The 17,728-nt window shown below is 39.0% G+C and overlaps 1 protein-coding gene across 1 annotated transcript in view; it reads right to left on the reverse strand.

Moving 5' to 3' along the window:
- Positions 1-17,728, reverse strand: part of POLD1 (DNA polymerase delta 1, catalytic subunit) — a 123,946-nt gene that overhangs the window by 33,932 nt on the left and 72,286 nt on the right. Inside the window, 1 exon segment of the mRNA XM_018562789.1 lies at positions 3,611-3,713. Within this exon segment, the coding sequence (XP_018418291.1) occupies positions 3,611-3,713 (103 nt within the window).

A 17,728-nucleotide genomic window follows, 5' to 3' on the forward strand; every position in this document is an offset into this window, starting at 1 on the left:
TATATATATATATTTACTTCCATAAGAGGTTAAAGATCTTACCACAGTAACTTCAGCGAACACACTTCAAAGCTTTATTTAAATTTTAGGGGGAATTTCATACAGTCTGGCTTTAAACCAAAAGTACAATTGTTTAGAACGTTTATCTTTGAAGCAACGGGAACTAACAGGGATTGTAAGATTGGCAATTTACCACTGAATAGCCTTTGTTAGAGGTCTGGTTAAAAGAAAATCTGTCATCCAGCACACAAAATACATAATAAATACACAATTCATTCTTAAATAGTTCCCTTCTTCTGACACAATTGGGGAAACAGAGCACAAAAGAAGTCTTGTGCCTCTCACTGACTAAGCTGAGTTAATAGAGAGATTGCAGAAGTTGGATAGGAGAAAGCAGTCACCAGTCCCATGGTTAAAAGTGAACAACTTTCTCTGCCAGACCATGCTCTGAAGAAAAACACCAAAAAAGCAGAAGTGCAACCTGTATCTTAATTCACTCCCCAAGAGCACCTGAGCGTTCCTCAGGTGTGACACGCAAAATCACCTCTAATACAAACACATAGAAAGGTCACACCTATTAATGGATGCAGGCAGAAGCCACAACAGAGTTCCATGACTTTTCAAGTAACAAGTTTAATGTATGATGGTGTGGTATCTTGTAATGAACATGGAATATTGGACTGCTTTGATTGCTGCTGGCGATGGCTCTGGGGAAGCTGTATGCAAATCAAATGCAGCATCTGGAGTGTGGTTTATACTGTGGTGACAGTGAAAGAAGGGGTTGAGACAAGGTGCTAAATGTTAGTGTCATCCACTAGCAAGGATAATTGGGGCAAAGAGCACCTGTACTTAAGCAACTGAGTACAGAGGTGAAAGGAAGGAAAGCAAGAATTTAGACAGTGTTTGGTTCTTACAAAAATGTACGTTTTAGAGTATTGTGCACAGGTATCATTAATGGGAACCTCTCAGGCTTGAAATACAGAAGATGTCATTTGAGACCCAGAGACTATCAGATTGTTTCCTTACACAATGAGTAAACGGACTTGAAAAATCAAACAGTGAGGTTTTGGGGTACCTAAAATGTGTATAAGTGTTGTGGACCAGTGGCTCACCTAAAATTTACATAATTGTTGTGGACTAGTGGCTCACCTGATGTGTACATAATTGTTTGGACCAGTGTCCACCAAGTAGTGAAGGAAAGACAAAGATAGATAGGGCAAGTGCCTATAAAAATAGGCAGCTCACAAAATCCTATTCTAGCATTATCCTTTAGAGCCTTGATCTGGTTCTGTGTGGCAGTGCTAGCTGGTAATCCTGTGGAAACATGATATCCGACAGCCTTAACTGTCATTCAGTACCTCACAACCATATTATTTCTCAATCTTACCTCCTCTGGTATGTAAAATGTAAATAGAGCTTTATGAGGATTGACTTAACTGGCATGGGGCAGAGCAATAGGTAGTTTGACCTACTCTCCTTGAAAAAACTGTTCCAGCTATCTCAAGTTTGAAGGGCTCTCTGCAATTTTCTGTTCTTTCCATAGATGTTTCAAAAGATTTAGATCAGGGTTCATAGAACCCCACTTCAGAATAGTCCAATGTTTTGTTGTTAGCCATTCCTAGCTGTGTGTTTTGGATCATTATCCTGATTGAGTATCCATGAACTGCAATTGAGACAGAGTTTTCTGACACGGGGCAGTACATTTCACTCCAGGATTCCTTCATAGTCCTAAAATTGAACTGTGCCCTGCACAGATTCATGGCATCATATGCCAGGCACCGCAAAGCAGCCACAACACATACTGTAACTGAGCCTCCTCCATGTTTCACAGTAGGTATGTACGGTGTTCTTTTCTTTGAAACCTTTTTGCTTCTGTGAACATAGAGCTGATGTGTCTTGCCAAAAAGCTTCAGCTTTGTCTTATTTGTCCACTGGCAATTTAGCAAACCCTAGTCTGGATTTGTTACTCTCTCTTCAACAGTGGAGCCCTCCAGCATCTTCTTCCTTTGAGCCTACTGTCGCACAAAAAAGCAATGCATGGTGCAATCAGACAACTATGTATCTTGATGTTCTGCTTGTACTTCTTTGGACAATTTTCTTGGCTGTTTGTCTTCCATTCTGACTATTCTTGTGTTCAGTCTAGGGTCGATTTCATCTTGCAGCCTCGTCCAGGGAGGTTGGCAACACTCCCACATGGACCATAAACATAAAATTACAAACCGTAGTCATAGGAACATCAAGCTGCTTGGAGATGGCCCTGTAGCTTTTACCTTTCACATGCTGGTCTATAAATCTTTTTTCTAACCTCCTCAGGTAATTTTCTCCTTTGCCATCTCTGGTCTATCCTCAAAGTGGTGCACATGATGACAGCAAACAACTGAGTGATGCTTTTTCTCCATTTAAAATGTCTGACTAATTACAGAATTGAAGACGTTTGAAACAAATTATTTATTTTAATTTTCAGATTTTAATGTGCAAAACCAACAGAGACCAGTTTGTTTGAAATATCAATATGATCCAATCATTTATAATCTTTTCATGCTCATGTCATTCTGGTATAGCTTTTGTAGAATAAGCAAACATGTATCTTTTTTAACATTTTCTCTCTTTACACATGAGACAACTGCTTTTCTTTCATCACTTTTCAGGAGGAATGAAGCATCACTTCAGTGACGTGCAAGGGTACTAACAAATTTGTCTATGTCTATATAAATCTGTGCAGGGTGGGATTGGTTAGCTCAGGGCACAGGGGCAAAAAGGATAAGTGCACTTTGTTTTAAAGTGCATTTGTCCTTGAAAGGGCATGAGAGCAGGGGGGAAAACTCTGGTGCCCCCCGCTCCAATGCTTATTTTGCTAAATACTTAACACAGCCCTGCTCCTAACAGTATAAGTACACTTGTCAGGAAATAAACTCTGTAGGCTACCAATGCTGGCCTAGTTCTGAAATTGTTAGTTGCTTTAATACTTTAGAGTCCTGAAGCAGGCCTGGCCTGAAGCAAGCTCGCAGTACAAGAGTGTCAGAACCCCGATTTTCATACCTGTTCTGCAATAAAAAAAAAAAGCCTGCCTACCAAAGCTTTTATTTTTAAAAGGTGTTTAATGTCTAACCTTGACCACAAGTATACATTTTGCCTCCTTACTGAAGCTAAATCTACCAACAAATAATTTGGACTACAGTATTTGCATGATTTTACATAATATTTACCTTGAACCAAAGTACTGGTGCCCAAGCAGTTCCACATTCGAAAATACCTCCACTTAAATTAAAGCATCAAAAAAACTAATGGTCAGTCTCTGGCTGTATTGCTGTATTAAAGGCCTTAGCAATGGTATGATGACAAAAGCTTACGGGGAAACACGGTATATATCAATTGGGAACAAGGCACAAAAGGTCCCCAGTACAAAAGTGTTGTTGATCTCTGAAGACATTTTTTAAAGAACAATAGATAACTAATACACTGATTTGTAGTCTTGGAGAAAGCAGGAGTTACATAACACAGTACATTGTACCTGGCTTTCTCTGAAGCATACGACTTACACAAATCAGCTGATGAATCTTTCCTGTACCTCAGTAATAGGAGCACAACATCTTAGAAATGGTTGACTCACCTCAGACTTCATGTAGGCAGCCACACCCTTTGCAGCTCCAATGATAACATAAGGGACTCTGTCTCCCAAGTTTGGAGCACTCCCAGGGTCTCTCTTTCTCATTCTGTTCAAAGAAAAATGATAGAAAGTGATCAGGTAATAGTTAAGAATTCCAAATCAGAACTACTAGCAGTAAGTTAAACTGAACTTAAAAAAAGTAAAGATTTGCCAAGTTTTAAAGAAATTGTAGAAATGTTAATTGTGCCTTAGTTAAAAATTACATTTTGCCCAGAATTCCTAATGAAAAATAGCAGTGCACTTCCTAGTATGCAAAAGTTCCTCCACACTCCTGTCCCTACAGTCTCTTAGTTATATAGCTGCAGGGGGAGATAAAAGCACTGCTTCCGTGATGCTGTTCACTGTTCTCCTTGCTGGAAACTGACATGAGGAAGCAAAAACCGTCTGCCAAGATGGCCGTCTCCATACAGCAGACGTTGATGGTCTGTGCATGTCAGTGCAAGCAGCATCATATCGTTTCTCTCTTTCCAGGGAGCGCGCACATAAAGGTCGCTCTATAGGTCTCTGGAAGGCAACGGAGCCACCCAAAAACCGTGAACCTGGGGCTAATCTTTGGATTGGCTCAACAAAGAAGAAAGGCAAGATTTTAGAGAAAAGGAAGCAGCATACAAGTACCAAGGTAAGCTGCTATAATTGATTTCAATATTTTAGGGTTTAATAACACTTTAATTATACTTGGCACAGACATTAGATTATATTCTGGAATGACTTGATAAAGATCAATTGTGCTTACAGGTAGCAAGTAGGGTCAGATAAGATTCATGTCCCAGGTGTCCTGCTTCTCCCGTGCTGTCCTTCCAGCCAGTAGCAGCTCTGCAGTCTTCCTCCCAGCCTATGGCAGCTGAGGTGGGCGACCCCCACGCAATTCTCACTTGCCAATTGCGAGGGGAAATTTTGAGCCCTGCTCTATTGTATTCCTCCTTGCTCCTCACCCATCAAAGGTAATGTAGGGATGTGAAGAGTGGGGTAAAGGAGCTGGGTCAGCAAAGAGAGTAATTAGACACTCCCAGAAAATGGCTATGGCCTGTAAGGAGGGGGCTGTTCTAGGGAACTGACTCTTCCCACAAACGTCTCATTGTACAACCTAAGTACTGCATTTGGCACTCATCACAAAAACATAAATCACATACAGTATCAAGTAAAACGATCAATAGTTTAACTTAAAAAAACATGGCCTTTGGTGCACGATCTCTGTTATGACAATCTCCCAAAAAGTTACAACTTGAACACTTTGCTGCACAGCATTTTAAAAACCGTTGTCGTCCTTAATCAGGTTCTGTTGTTTTTTTTCTGTCTTGTTTTTTGGTGCTAAAGAGGCAAGGTATTAGCCGATTAGCTAGAGGTGGAGCTTTCCTGGCCATAAAGTGAACATAAGCTGGCAATACTTTTTTTTTAAAATCATGGTCACTATTCCCAAGCAGCATACACCTAAGTATTACTTTTCTAACATCTTAAAACTCCAGACTATATGGTGCAGAACAAGAGTAGGCAAATTCTGGCCCTTCAGCTGTGGTGCAACTACAAATCCTATGAGGCATTGCAAGACTGACAGCCACAGGCATAACTCCCAGAGGCATAACGGAATTTGTAGTATCACCACAGCTGGATTGCCAAAGCTTTCCTACCTCTGGTGTAGAAAATACAACAGACTTACATTTACCTTTTTGGGAGTTCCCTCGCTTTGCAAATTTCTTTTTTCAATAAATCTTCCATTCATCTATTCTTGATACTCTCTCTTGAGACTCTCTCATAGAATTTTTTTTCCATCCCATGGCATTCCTCTCAAATCCTTCTGCACTTAAGCAGCTACATATAGCTCTAATAAATTGGCCTTTGGGTATGGCCCTAATGACATGTTTGTGTTGGTGACTGTTCACATGCAGAAGGGAATTCCTTGATGAAGTTCTACAATAGCTCTGCACATGGATTCTCTGATCCTGTAAGGATCCAATCAATGTCAGATCCAAGTAAATTATTTATTTTGTTCTTCAAATGTAAAACAAAGATTGCATTAATTTGAATACAAATAGGCCAAGAAAACAGATTACTTTAACTGTTTATTTACCACAACAATTAGATTACTCATACTAAACAAAATATGGGACCTAAAGGGTTTGATCTCCAAAGATGTGGCGCTTCCCCCACCAACCCATGTATAGATTTGAAAATGCTGCCCATTTCTTTCTTTTGGCTTTTATGAAGGCAAAACATAAATTCCGTGGCTCACCGTTGATCCTCTTGCTTAAAGTAACATTAAACCCTCAGATTTTTTAACATAAACCAATACTGTAATGTGTGCCTTACTGTAATCCATGGTAGTTTCCCTTCTCTTTGCTGCTCTTCCTTTTAAATCTGTATCTCTTCTCATGCTTGGGGAGAACTTCCCTTTGCAGCTGAGTGCCTCTTCCTGTAGTGCTGGCTCAGGTTGTGAACCTACACACAGACACCGTGTATCCATTTCAGAGACAAGGCAGTCTGCTGCAAAAGAGAAGTTCTGCCCAGCATGAGAAGAGATACAGATTTAAAAGGAAGAGCAGCAAAGAGAATGGAAACAACCATGGATTACAGTAAGGCACACATTACAGTATTGTTTTATGTTAAAAAATCTGAGGGTTTAATGTCACTTTAAACACTCAGGGCTGAAAAACACATTTTTGAAGGGGTGCAATGCGGTAACATGCATGTTAAAGTGCCATTAATTTTACAATGTGTTGCAACAAAGTACAACTCACTAGTAGTTGTAATGCGTAGTGTAATGCATCCAATAAATGCTGCATGTACTTTTATTATGTCCGTTCTTGTGAACTGGCAGCCCTTTCAAATGAATGGGCATCTTTAACGCACATTAATATGACACAATGGGGGAATTGATCAAAACTGGAAACCAATCAGCTTCTATCTTCAATTTGTTCAGTTAAGCTTTGAAAATGAATGCTAAAACCTGATTGGTTGCAATAGGCAACTGCTCCAGATTCTGCCTGCCCCAGTTTTGATAAATTCCCCTTAATGTGCGTTATTACAAGGCACAAGAAAGGCAAAGTATGAATGGGCCACTGACCTGGCACAAGTTTGCAAAAAGTTCTTCTGACGTTTCTCACATTAACTCATATCTGTTTTAGGAAGAGTCTCTCAGCCCCTAAAGATGGTTCCAAGCAAAGACTGCCAGTCTCTGATGACAGTAGTTGTGAGTCACTGCTGTTAGTGCAGTGTGCATAAAATCAGACAGTATTTAAAGCAGACTGGAAGACCTCTAGAGGCATGACATGATGTAGTGAAAAGGGTTAGCGCCACACCAGCCCCCTCTTGCTAGTATAACAAAATGCCCTGGGGAGCCCAATAACATAGTCAAAGTAACACTCAGCATCATTGGTCAGGCCTCCACCCACACAGAACAATGCAAGTGGGTGGGGAAAGGAAAGGTGTTCAAGGTACTCACCATACCACAGAAAAGATGGGGGAAACTAATGGGGAGCTGGTAAGAACACCTGGTCAGCACGGTTGGAGGACTCTGCTCAGTAATGTGTGAAGGTTACATCATACAGGAAGAACATGATACATCCTCCACATCTGAAGGACCGTTTAACTGCATGAGGCACAAACAGCTTTATACTAGTGATTATTGAACTTAATATACTAACAGTATGTTCAATATCAAGAAAAAAAAAGGATACATACAATTCTGTGCAAATGTTTTAGGTAGGTGTGAAAAAAATGCTGTAAAGTAAGAGTGCTTTCAAAAATATATATATTTTGATTATTTTTATCAATTTACAAAATGCAAAGTGAGTGAACCGAAGAAAAATCTAAATCAAATCAATATTTGGTGCGACAACCCTTTGCTTTCAAACCAGCATCAATTCTAAAGGTGGCCATACACTTTACAACCATCACAAGACCTTAGTCTTGGACAGGCAGATCGTACTTGCGATCATCAGGGCTGGAGAGCAGTACAATGTGTGTCTGCAGGCAACAGTGAAGCATGGTGGAGGTTCCTTGGAAGTCTGGGGCTGCATTTCTGCTAAGGATGCACCAAAACCGTTTTTTTTTGTTATCGAGTACCGATATATTTTCTTTTGGTACTCGGCGATAGCGAATACCGATACCGGAAGTCCCATTAACCTTTCTGGCGGTAATCCCGAGTGTGGCTTGGGGTTAATTTTCAGTACCAAAAGCGGTAACCCCGAGCCACACTCGGGATTACACTGTAGCGTCACTTACCTTGTCCCTACGGGCCCCGCTGAGATAATCAGACCGCCAGGGAGGTTAAGGAAACCAGGCGCTGTGTAATGACTCGCCACCTGGCTTCCTGATTAGCCGGGAAGCATGTAAAGACTCGCCCACACTGCTTCTCGATCAGCAGAAAAGCCATCTCCATGTTCCCTCGTCATCAGGTGACGAGGAAGCATGGAGCCAGCTTACTGAACAATCAGGAAGCCGGGTGCAGTGTAATGACGCGTTGCCCGGCTTCCTGATTGGTCGAGAAGCTAGCCAATCAGGAAGCCGGGCAACGCGTCACTACACGGCGCCCGGCTTTCTGAATGGCCGGGAAGCCGGCTCCATGCTCCTTCGTCACCTGGTGATGAGGGAGCGTGAAGCGGGCTTTCTGGCCAATAAGAAAGGCAGGGGGCAAGTGACAAGGGAGCGTGGAGACGGCTTCCCGGCCAATCAGGAAGCCGAGGAGCCTGTAAAGACTCGGGGCCTGGCTTCCTATTACTGGAAGCTCAAGTATTTGGCTAGGCATCGGAGCATTTGAGCAAGTAAGAGTACTTGCCTAAATACTCTGCATCGGCACCAATGCTAGTATCGGTATCGGTGCATCCCACATTTCTGCAAATAGAGTTGGAGATTTGGTCAGTATCAATGGTGTCCTCATTGCTGAGAAATACAAGCAGCTACTTATCAATCATGCCATACCATAAGACAACAACCCCAAACATACAGCCAATGCCATTAAGAACTATCTTTAGCGTAAAGAAGAACAAGGAGACCTGCAAGTGATGGTTTGGCCGCCACAGGGCCCTGATCTCAACATGATCGGGTCTGCCTGGGATAACATAGAGACAGCCTACATCCACAGAAGATCTGTGGTTAGTTCTCCAAGATGTTTGGAACAACTAATCTGTAGAGATGCCCGATCTCCCTCTGATCTCTTCTACATTCTGTGAATGCAGGAAATTATGCATATTACATCCCTTACGCATTCAGCTGTCATTCCTGGCAACAGAAGCCGTGAAGAAGCTGGTGAAGCAGATTTCTGCTTCATCAGTTTCTTTGGGGGTCCCTAGGTGAATTGATGGGTCTCCATAAAGAGGACCCGTCACGGATATTGGCCTTCACATAGGGGGATTTTTATCCCCTATGCGATAGCAATAAAATTGAGTGTAAAAAAAAAATCCAAAGAAGCATAAAAAAATCATACAAAATAATAATAATTTAAAAAAAAAAAAACGAATTTTTTTAGTAAAAGTCCCCTGCCCCCACATAAACACGTAAACATACATCAGGTGCACCTACGTGCGAAAATGTAGATTGCGCCCCTTGTGCCATATGGGTTACATATCATCGTGAACGTCGGAGCGCGAGCAATAATTTTAGGGCCATTATTCACTATTAACACTTAACTAATGAGCAGTAAAAGCTTTTAAAGAGTCGCCTACAACCAATATTGGGTATGGTAGTTTTTGCGATTGCGCAATTTTAAGGCTTGACATGTGTGTCAAGCCTTAAAAGTGTGGTGTCTATTTACCTGACGTGACCCCATCTTTTATTTTTTACCAAAAAATTGGGGTGATAATAAATGTTTCATAACATAAAACGTAGGGGGAAACAGTTTTTTTCAAAATGTTCGGTACTTTTTTTTGTTATATAGTAAAAAATAAAAACCCCAGTGATGATTAAATACCACCATAAGAAAGCTCTATCTGTCCCCACAAAAATTGCATAAAGTTCCATTCAGTACAGCATTGCATGACTGAATAAATGTCAAAGTACTGCAGTGCTGAATACTGAAAAATGGCCTGCACAGGAAGGGGGGGGGGGGGGAGCAGCTGAACGTAAATGCAGTAGGTAGCGGGCTGGTGCAATAGCCAGCCTGCTATTGGCCATTTCAAATTGCAATAGCCAATGGCAGGCTGGCTATTGCACCCACCCACTGCTTGCTGTGCCCTACTCCCAGCGTGAAGGAGAGAGCTAGGAGATCCAACCAACTAATCGATAATGAGAATAGTTGACAACTATTCTCATTATCGATTAGTTGGTTGCAGCCCTAATTTGATTTGGATTCTTCTTCTGTTCATTTACTTTCCATTTTGTTGATTGATAAAAATAAACTATTTAATACATTTTGTTTCTTAAATCATTTTTACTTTACCCCATTTTTTTTCACACCTGCCTAAAACTTTTTAACAGTATTGTATGTAAATTATTTTCCAGCCATTACAGTACTGACATGATGGTAATCACTATAACCAGAAAAGGAACTGACCTTTAACAATTATATAAAATCTTCTGTGCTTAAAAGTCCTTAACTACTGGGCATTCTAATCATAGCTGCTCAATTAAATTGGCAGCATGAGCCTGCACTGATATATTCTAAAAATGGAGCGGTGTTGTAACCCAAAACAAACTACAAACCAACAGTGAAAAATATATATCCGTGAATAAATGTCAGTATTCAATCCTCTAACAACTCCCTTTGCAAGTCAAAGCAATTTGTAACAAAAATCCTATTTAAGCCTTGCAAAGTGTCTAAGGCCTTGTTCACACCAAATGCAGAGCAGATCTGCTCGGGTTTCTGCACACGCAGTGCAGTGGGTTGTGCCGCGTTTTTGCCGCGTTCCGGGCCGTTTTTGGTAAAAAAAAATAATATATATATACATTTTGTTTTAGTTTAACATGGGCTTTAAGTATGTTCCAGGCATTTGCATGCGTTCTTGATGCGTTTGCATGTGTTTCAGAGCAGTTAAAATAGGGCTTGCTGCAGTTTTTTCACCTGCTCTGGAACTGCACGCTGCGATGTGGATTGGAGCAAAAAATACCATTGGAATACATTGGACGCAGTTTTGATCCGGTCTGCAACTGCTCTGCACCTGCTCCGCGCTTGGTGTGAACAAGGCCTAATAATAGTAACAGTGTCCCGTATCAATGTGTTAATCACATAAATGAAACAAAATGTCAAATAAAATTGTTGCCACCGAAAACTCCAATCTTGATGTGTAAAAGAAATTGTTCTGTCTTTTCCTGTATATTACTCTTCACACTCCTGTGACTTCTTGTATTTGTTATAAACCTTTTCATAGATGTATATCATCAAATATATAAATGAATAAACGAATGAATAGCTTCAGTGCTCACAGACACCAGTGCTCTAGTAAATAAGCCGCTCACCTCCTTGCTCAGACCCTTTAGGTCACAAACGCTATTTGTGAAATCAACGCCTTTCCCCATCGACCAATGGATGTTTAAAAAAAGACAGAAATATTAACCATTGTTTTTAGTTTAGAAGATTATAGAAAATCAGTAGGAGATATTAACAGCATGTCAAAACATTTGGAATGCACTATGGAGAAAAAGATAAAAATCTGGTGTTATATTATCACCACTGAGAAATATATGACAGAAGGGTTGGTCCCAAGAAGATTGCGTTGGGATGTTACACCTAACGACAGACTAGTAGACAAAGAATCAGAAAGAGAATGGTTTGAATTTTTTAATAACTGTGCTATGAATCTATTAGATTTACTATTGAAACAAAAACAAAACCCCAAGGTACTTAAGGAATTAAGCCAGGTTATAACAAGACCATTATTCCTAATTTTTAAAAATGCAAAAATGTCGAATGTAGAATTAAAAAATTAAAAGAAAAACTAGTACCCTTTAACGATCTCCCAGAATATAGTTCAGGGACAATTAAATTACAAGGGTATATGAGAAAAAAAATAAATCAGGAAATACAATACAAAGAAGAAAACATTTCAGATATTTACAAGACTACAAAGAGAAAAAAAAGTATTCAAGTGGCAAGAAAAGAATGAAGGAAGTGCATCCTCACAAAACACTACAACCAACAAAAGAGAGATGGAAATAGGAGTGGAAAGAAGAAGAAAGTATGATTATGGCATCAGAAAACAATAGAAGTAATGAAAATCAAAATATGCACTACAATAGGGAAAATAACAGAATATAACATGCCACATTGGAAAATAACTTATTGGAACGAGGAAGAGGGAAATGGGTATCTACCAAAACCCCACAGGACATATTGGACTGAAAGAATACCAGGAAAGTATTTCAAAGGAAACGATAAACCGTATTATAGAAGGGATGAGAAACCAGTAAGCAAAAGGTTTGTGCAGTTACAAGATCTAGACCAACAGAAAGAAAGAAATTATCTTTTTTTTGGAAGGGGAACCATACGGAAAGAGAGTCTGGCCAGAACAGAACGATATGTCCCCATAGAGGAAAGAGTATCAGAACCGAAGAAAACAATAGAGAAATGGGGACAGAAACGTAAAAGAAAGAGAGAATGTAGAGCAGGGAGGAGGAAACAGCAAAAGAAGAAGGATTTAACTGAAGGTGTTTTTAATTTGAGTGATGCAGTTCCAGGGAAGCAGGAGCTGTTAGTTCTAAATAGAGGTCTCAAATTTGTAACCAAAAAGAACATTAACAAATTTAACACTTATATAGATATCAATAAATTCATTCGAAAGTTAAATATAAAGTAGTACCTTATTTTCTCTCCAACCCAAACCAAAACCAAGGCATTACAAGAAAAACATATAGTGATGTATCTAATAAATCTCTGTTTAACCCACCTAATCTACCAAACAAGCATATAAAGGATTAGAAAAATTTGTAAAAATAAAAGGGCTATAAAGATGGTGGTGTTCTATGCAAAAAAAGAACAAATACTTAATGCCCTCTGTATGAAAGATAAATATTGGAAGAATTTAAAATAACTCATTTGTTTTTAGTTACAGCAGATGTTAATTCGTTATACACGATCATTGGACAGAAAGATGCAATTAATGCAGTTGAAAGGATTATGAAGAAAGATACGTGTATGGAAGAAAACCAAAAGAAGTTTATTTTAGAATCATTAAAGTTTGGTTTAGAACTATATTTTTGGTATGATGGACGTTTTTTAAGACAGATAAATGGAGTAGCAATGGGTATTGCAAATTTGCGCCCAGCGTAGCCAATACCTTTATGCTAAAAGGGAAGAACAGGAAGTGTTTAAAGAGACCCCCCCAAACAATTGAAACTTTATAAAAGGTTTATATATTATATCGTTATGATTTGGGAAGGAGACACGGAATCATTAAAATTAAACTTACAGAAGCTTAACCATAATGATAAAAACATTAGATTAACATGGGAATATCATAGAAAAATTTTGATTTTTTTTTTTTTTTTTTAGATGTAACAATACAGAAAGGAGATAGTATTTTCACTAAAAATGATTTTAAAGAAACAGACAAAAATAGTAACATCCCCATTTCAAGCTGTCACCCTCCGGTGTGGCTGAAAAATATACCAAATATACAATCCCCATTTCAACCTGTTTATTAACGACATCGGGGACGGAGTACACAGCGATATCTCAGTGTTTGCTGACGATACCAAAATTGGGAGGGTTATAGAAACAGACCAAGATAGTGTAATATTGCAGGAGGACCTGGATAAAAGAGGGGAGTGGGCAACTACAGTATGTTGCAGATGAGGTTTAAGGTTGATAAATGCAAAGTTATGCACTTTGGGAGGAATAATAGGCAAATGGGTTATACAATTATGGGTATGCCGCTAGGGAAGTCGGAAATGGAGAAAGATTTGGGGGTCATTGTAGACCACAAACTGAATAATAAATTACAGTGCCAGGTTGCTGTAAGCAAAGCTAGTAGAATCTTGTCCTGCATCAAGAAGGGAATATTTTGCAGGGATAGGTCTATAATTATGCCACTTTACACATCAATGGTTCGGCCCCACCTGGAGTATGCGGTGCAGTTTTGGGCACCGGTCCACAGAAAGGATGTCCTTGAACTGGAGAAGGTCCAGCAGAGGGCGACCAAACTCATAGGAGGGGATGGAGGACCAGAGCTATGAGACACGGGTACTAAATGTAAACATGTTTTACGTTGGAAGTAAGGAGATTAAGGGGGAACATGATTTTCATGTACAAAATGTTCCATAGTCATAGCAACATTAGCAACAAACTCTTTGAGATTAATTCCGTAACAAAGAACAGTTTCTGAGAAGAAATTGTAGAAAAGAAACGTATTATTGGAAGCAATCAGAAATATTAGCTAAAAGGTTCCTGGAAAAGGGTTATTAAAAAAAAAGAACGGATTGAAGAACGAAAAGAAGTTACATAGATGAAAATAAAGGATCTACTGGGGGAAAAAAATCAAAAACAAAATAAGAAAGAAAACATAATGGAATTTGCGGTCACACTGGACTATCATATTCAATATAAAGAAATTATGAAAGTTATTAGAAAATATTGGAACATTCCGCCAAGATAAAATCCTGGGTAAAAATCTACCTAATAAACCTAGATTTATATTGAAAAAAGCACCAAACCATAAGAAACCAATTAGTACACACTATCATAGATCCCGCTAGATATAGAGAAATTAGGCTTTTCAATATGATGCCGGAGAGAGAGACAGAGACGATTAGGCTCTGTGTCCCAGGCAGGCAAATCTGATATGCGATTCTACATCCTTTTCATGTGAGTGTAATCATTTTTAATAAAAATGCTTTTATTTAAAACGGGTTGCGCTATATCTACCTCAATTTTTGCGCATTCCTTGAAATGAAGATGCGATTTCAATAGAAGAGAGATCGATGAGAGGGAGATCGTTCTATCTGGAGGGAGGAAGAGCACGGCTACAAATATCGGTGGGGAAAGGCGTTGATTTTACAAATAGCGTTTGTGACCTAAAGGGTCTGAGCAAGGAGCTGAGCGGATTATATACTAGAGCACTGGAGCTATTCATTTGTTTATTCATTTATATATTTAATGATACACATCTATGAAAAGGTTTATAACAATTAAATACAAGAAGTCACAGGAGTGTGAAGAGTAATATACAGGAAAAGACAGAACAATTTCTTTTACACATCAAGATTGGAGTTTTCGGTGGCAACAATTTTATTTGACATTTTGTTTCATTTATGTGATTAACACATTGATACGGGACACTGTTACTATTATTGGACACTTTGGAAGGCTGAAATAGGATTTTTGTTACAATTGCTTTGATTTGTAAAGGGGGTTGTTACAGGATTGAATACTGACCTTTAACAAAATCTAATATCCCTATAAGAATAAAGAAGCACATGTTAAGGTGTCAGTTAAGGTCACTTTCCAATCTGACCGTTCTCTTCTGGAAGGGACATTAGTCTACTGAGGTTCTCTGCAGTCAGTGTTAAGGGCCATATATCGCTCTTAATTGTATTTACGTGTAAAATAAGAGACAATCTAACTATGTACTTCTGACTGTATAGACATAACATGACTATGGCTTTATATCTGCAATGAGTAAGCAACCTCTGACCTCTGAATCACTGACCCAGAGAATTGTAAGTATACAGATAAAGATTTCCGACATTTAAATCTCTTGCTCTGCACACTACTTCCATTTAGGTGATCCAGGGTAAAAGCAGGGCAACTAGCATTTTTAAAAGGTGATCACCAATAGGAGCCACCCACTTCTCTAATAAAAGGTTCAATATTTGTTTTTTGATAGGAGAAAAAAAAAAACGGAGAACAAAATGTTGTGGCAATACAGGAGCAACATACAGATAATCAATACAACATGTGGGTAGCAAATAATTATAATGCAATTCAGAGACAAAAACCTGTCAATCTTGAAAAAACACAGACTTCAAAAAGGCAATTGGACCATACTTTTCCAACAAACATTTAGTTGTAGTAATGCATGGGCAACAAATCAGGGAAGTATTACAATACGTGGGCAATGACAATCACGGTGAAAATACACGCAGCTCAATATTCCAAAATTGATTGACAGGTGCATTTGACCTGATTCAAATGGTTTTGCATACCCATAAAGTATAAGGATGCAAAAGCTGCTTAAAGAAAAATAAATAAACAAAAAGCCCAACAACACAGGCCCTTACCAATGTAAACTGTACGAGGATCTCAGATTTTCTTTAGTTCATGAAGACTACATTTCCTTACATAATTTTGCAGCTGAACGCTTAAAGAAATGTTTTATGGCCTGTTGATCTGGAGTGAATTTTTAATTTTCAATTACTACAATGTTAGTTACCAAAGGCTTTGTTAGAAATGTTTCATAGTATGGCAAGTACGGTGGCTACTTTTGCTCCCCATGGTCCCTGTGTGTATTGTAAACGTAGCCACCGCTCCAAGCCCCCTTCCGTGATAGACTATATAACTTCAATACAAATTAGCTAACTATACTTGAGATTGTAATCCATCACAGGAACAAGTTTGGATCAGTGGCTACTTTACAACACACACACACGGGGAACAAAAGTAGCCTCCCTACAGAAGTAAGGACAGTGTCAGCACCAATTCAGAGATGACTTGGGGCTTGTTCACACAAAGCGTGTTCCAGGAGCAGCGCAGTTACAGACTGGATCAAAACTGCTTCAAATATATTACAAAATTGTATTTTGGGCTCTAGTTCACACCGCAGCGTTCAGTTGCAGAGCATGTTAAAAAAACTGCAGCAAGCCCTATTTTCCCTGCTCTAGAAACGCATGCAAATTCCAAAACGTTTTGTTTTTTACAATGGCCCGGAAGTGGTGTGAACAAGCCCCTAAAAAGGATCTACAGCTGATTGATACACAAACAAGACACATTTTTGTTAATTATTAAGGTACTTGAATGCATTCTTAAGATTTATCTCATGCGTTTAGTGTTACTTTAACTTTCAAAATTAAAAAAGTGAACAGACGATGGAAAAAACCCCCATATAATCAGAGGTTAAATTCAGTGAAAACATTTTGAAATGGATTGAGAAATAGACTAATGCATTTATGTGCAAATCTTAATGTATCTTGCAAAAGTTGAGCATCAACCCTTTTCATCAACTTTGGGAACCTCTTTACTGAACCTTTAAATGTTGGACACACCCTAACTGACCAATAGATTTAGGAAAGAGAAGGAGAGGAACCAAGCTTAGCTTAAAATGGCCACACACATTACAACTAGATTGCAGATCCTCTTAACAATGACTACAAAATTTGAGGTCCTTCCTAAACAATCCATTCAATGTATATGTAATCAGGTTAGCCCATATGCTGATGGTTGTTGTTAGTAAGTTTTAAGAAGACTGCACAATCAGATTGACACTGGGTTTGATCTAATGAACATATTTACAATTTTATACAGAGGAATTTATAGCTTACAGACCCAGAATTTAATTATTCTTGTTCTGTATCACTTGCACTTTTTCTGGCACAGAGCAGAAACGGACCACCTGGCACCACACAGTAATGAAATGAGTAAAAGAGAGATAAACAAGGCTCTACCACCACCTCTGAAGTGGCAACAATAGCAGTGTCAGTTAATTTCACACCTTGTGGTCACCAGTACAAATGTGAGCTTAGCTACCCAAGGAGAAAATATCTATTTTTAAAAGGACAAGTTGAGCTGTGATTACATTGTCAAATACACAAACCAGCAGTAAAATACTGTGTGCACTTATGCAACGGAATGTTCCAAAAAAATAAAAATTTTGGGTCCCTAGGTAGGATAAAGTAAGCAGCTAAATGGCTGCAGGACTGGCGAAATCCACAAAAGCCAATGTACTTGCCTCCAAACATTTTCAACTATTTATCAGCTAGCTCCTGGACAATTGACCCCCCAACTATAAACATAATGCACACTAAGAATCTGAAGAATCTACTTATAAGAAAGTGGCACCTTAATTCTGGCCTGAACCACTTTAGAGATACCCATGTAACTGGGCATCCAAGAGGTTAAACTAACTGGTATCAGCTGATCATATAAATATATATCCAAGTGGTACAGGTGGGTTTTATCAGCTACCCAAAACGAATATTAGT

Source organism: Nanorana parkeri, unplaced genomic scaffold (assembly GCF_000935625.1).
Source record: "Nanorana parkeri isolate BGI_ZX_2015 unplaced genomic scaffold, ASM93562v1 scaffold600, whole genome shotgun sequence".
Lineage (NCBI taxonomy): Eukaryota > Metazoa > Chordata > Amphibia > Anura > Dicroglossidae > Nanorana > Nanorana parkeri.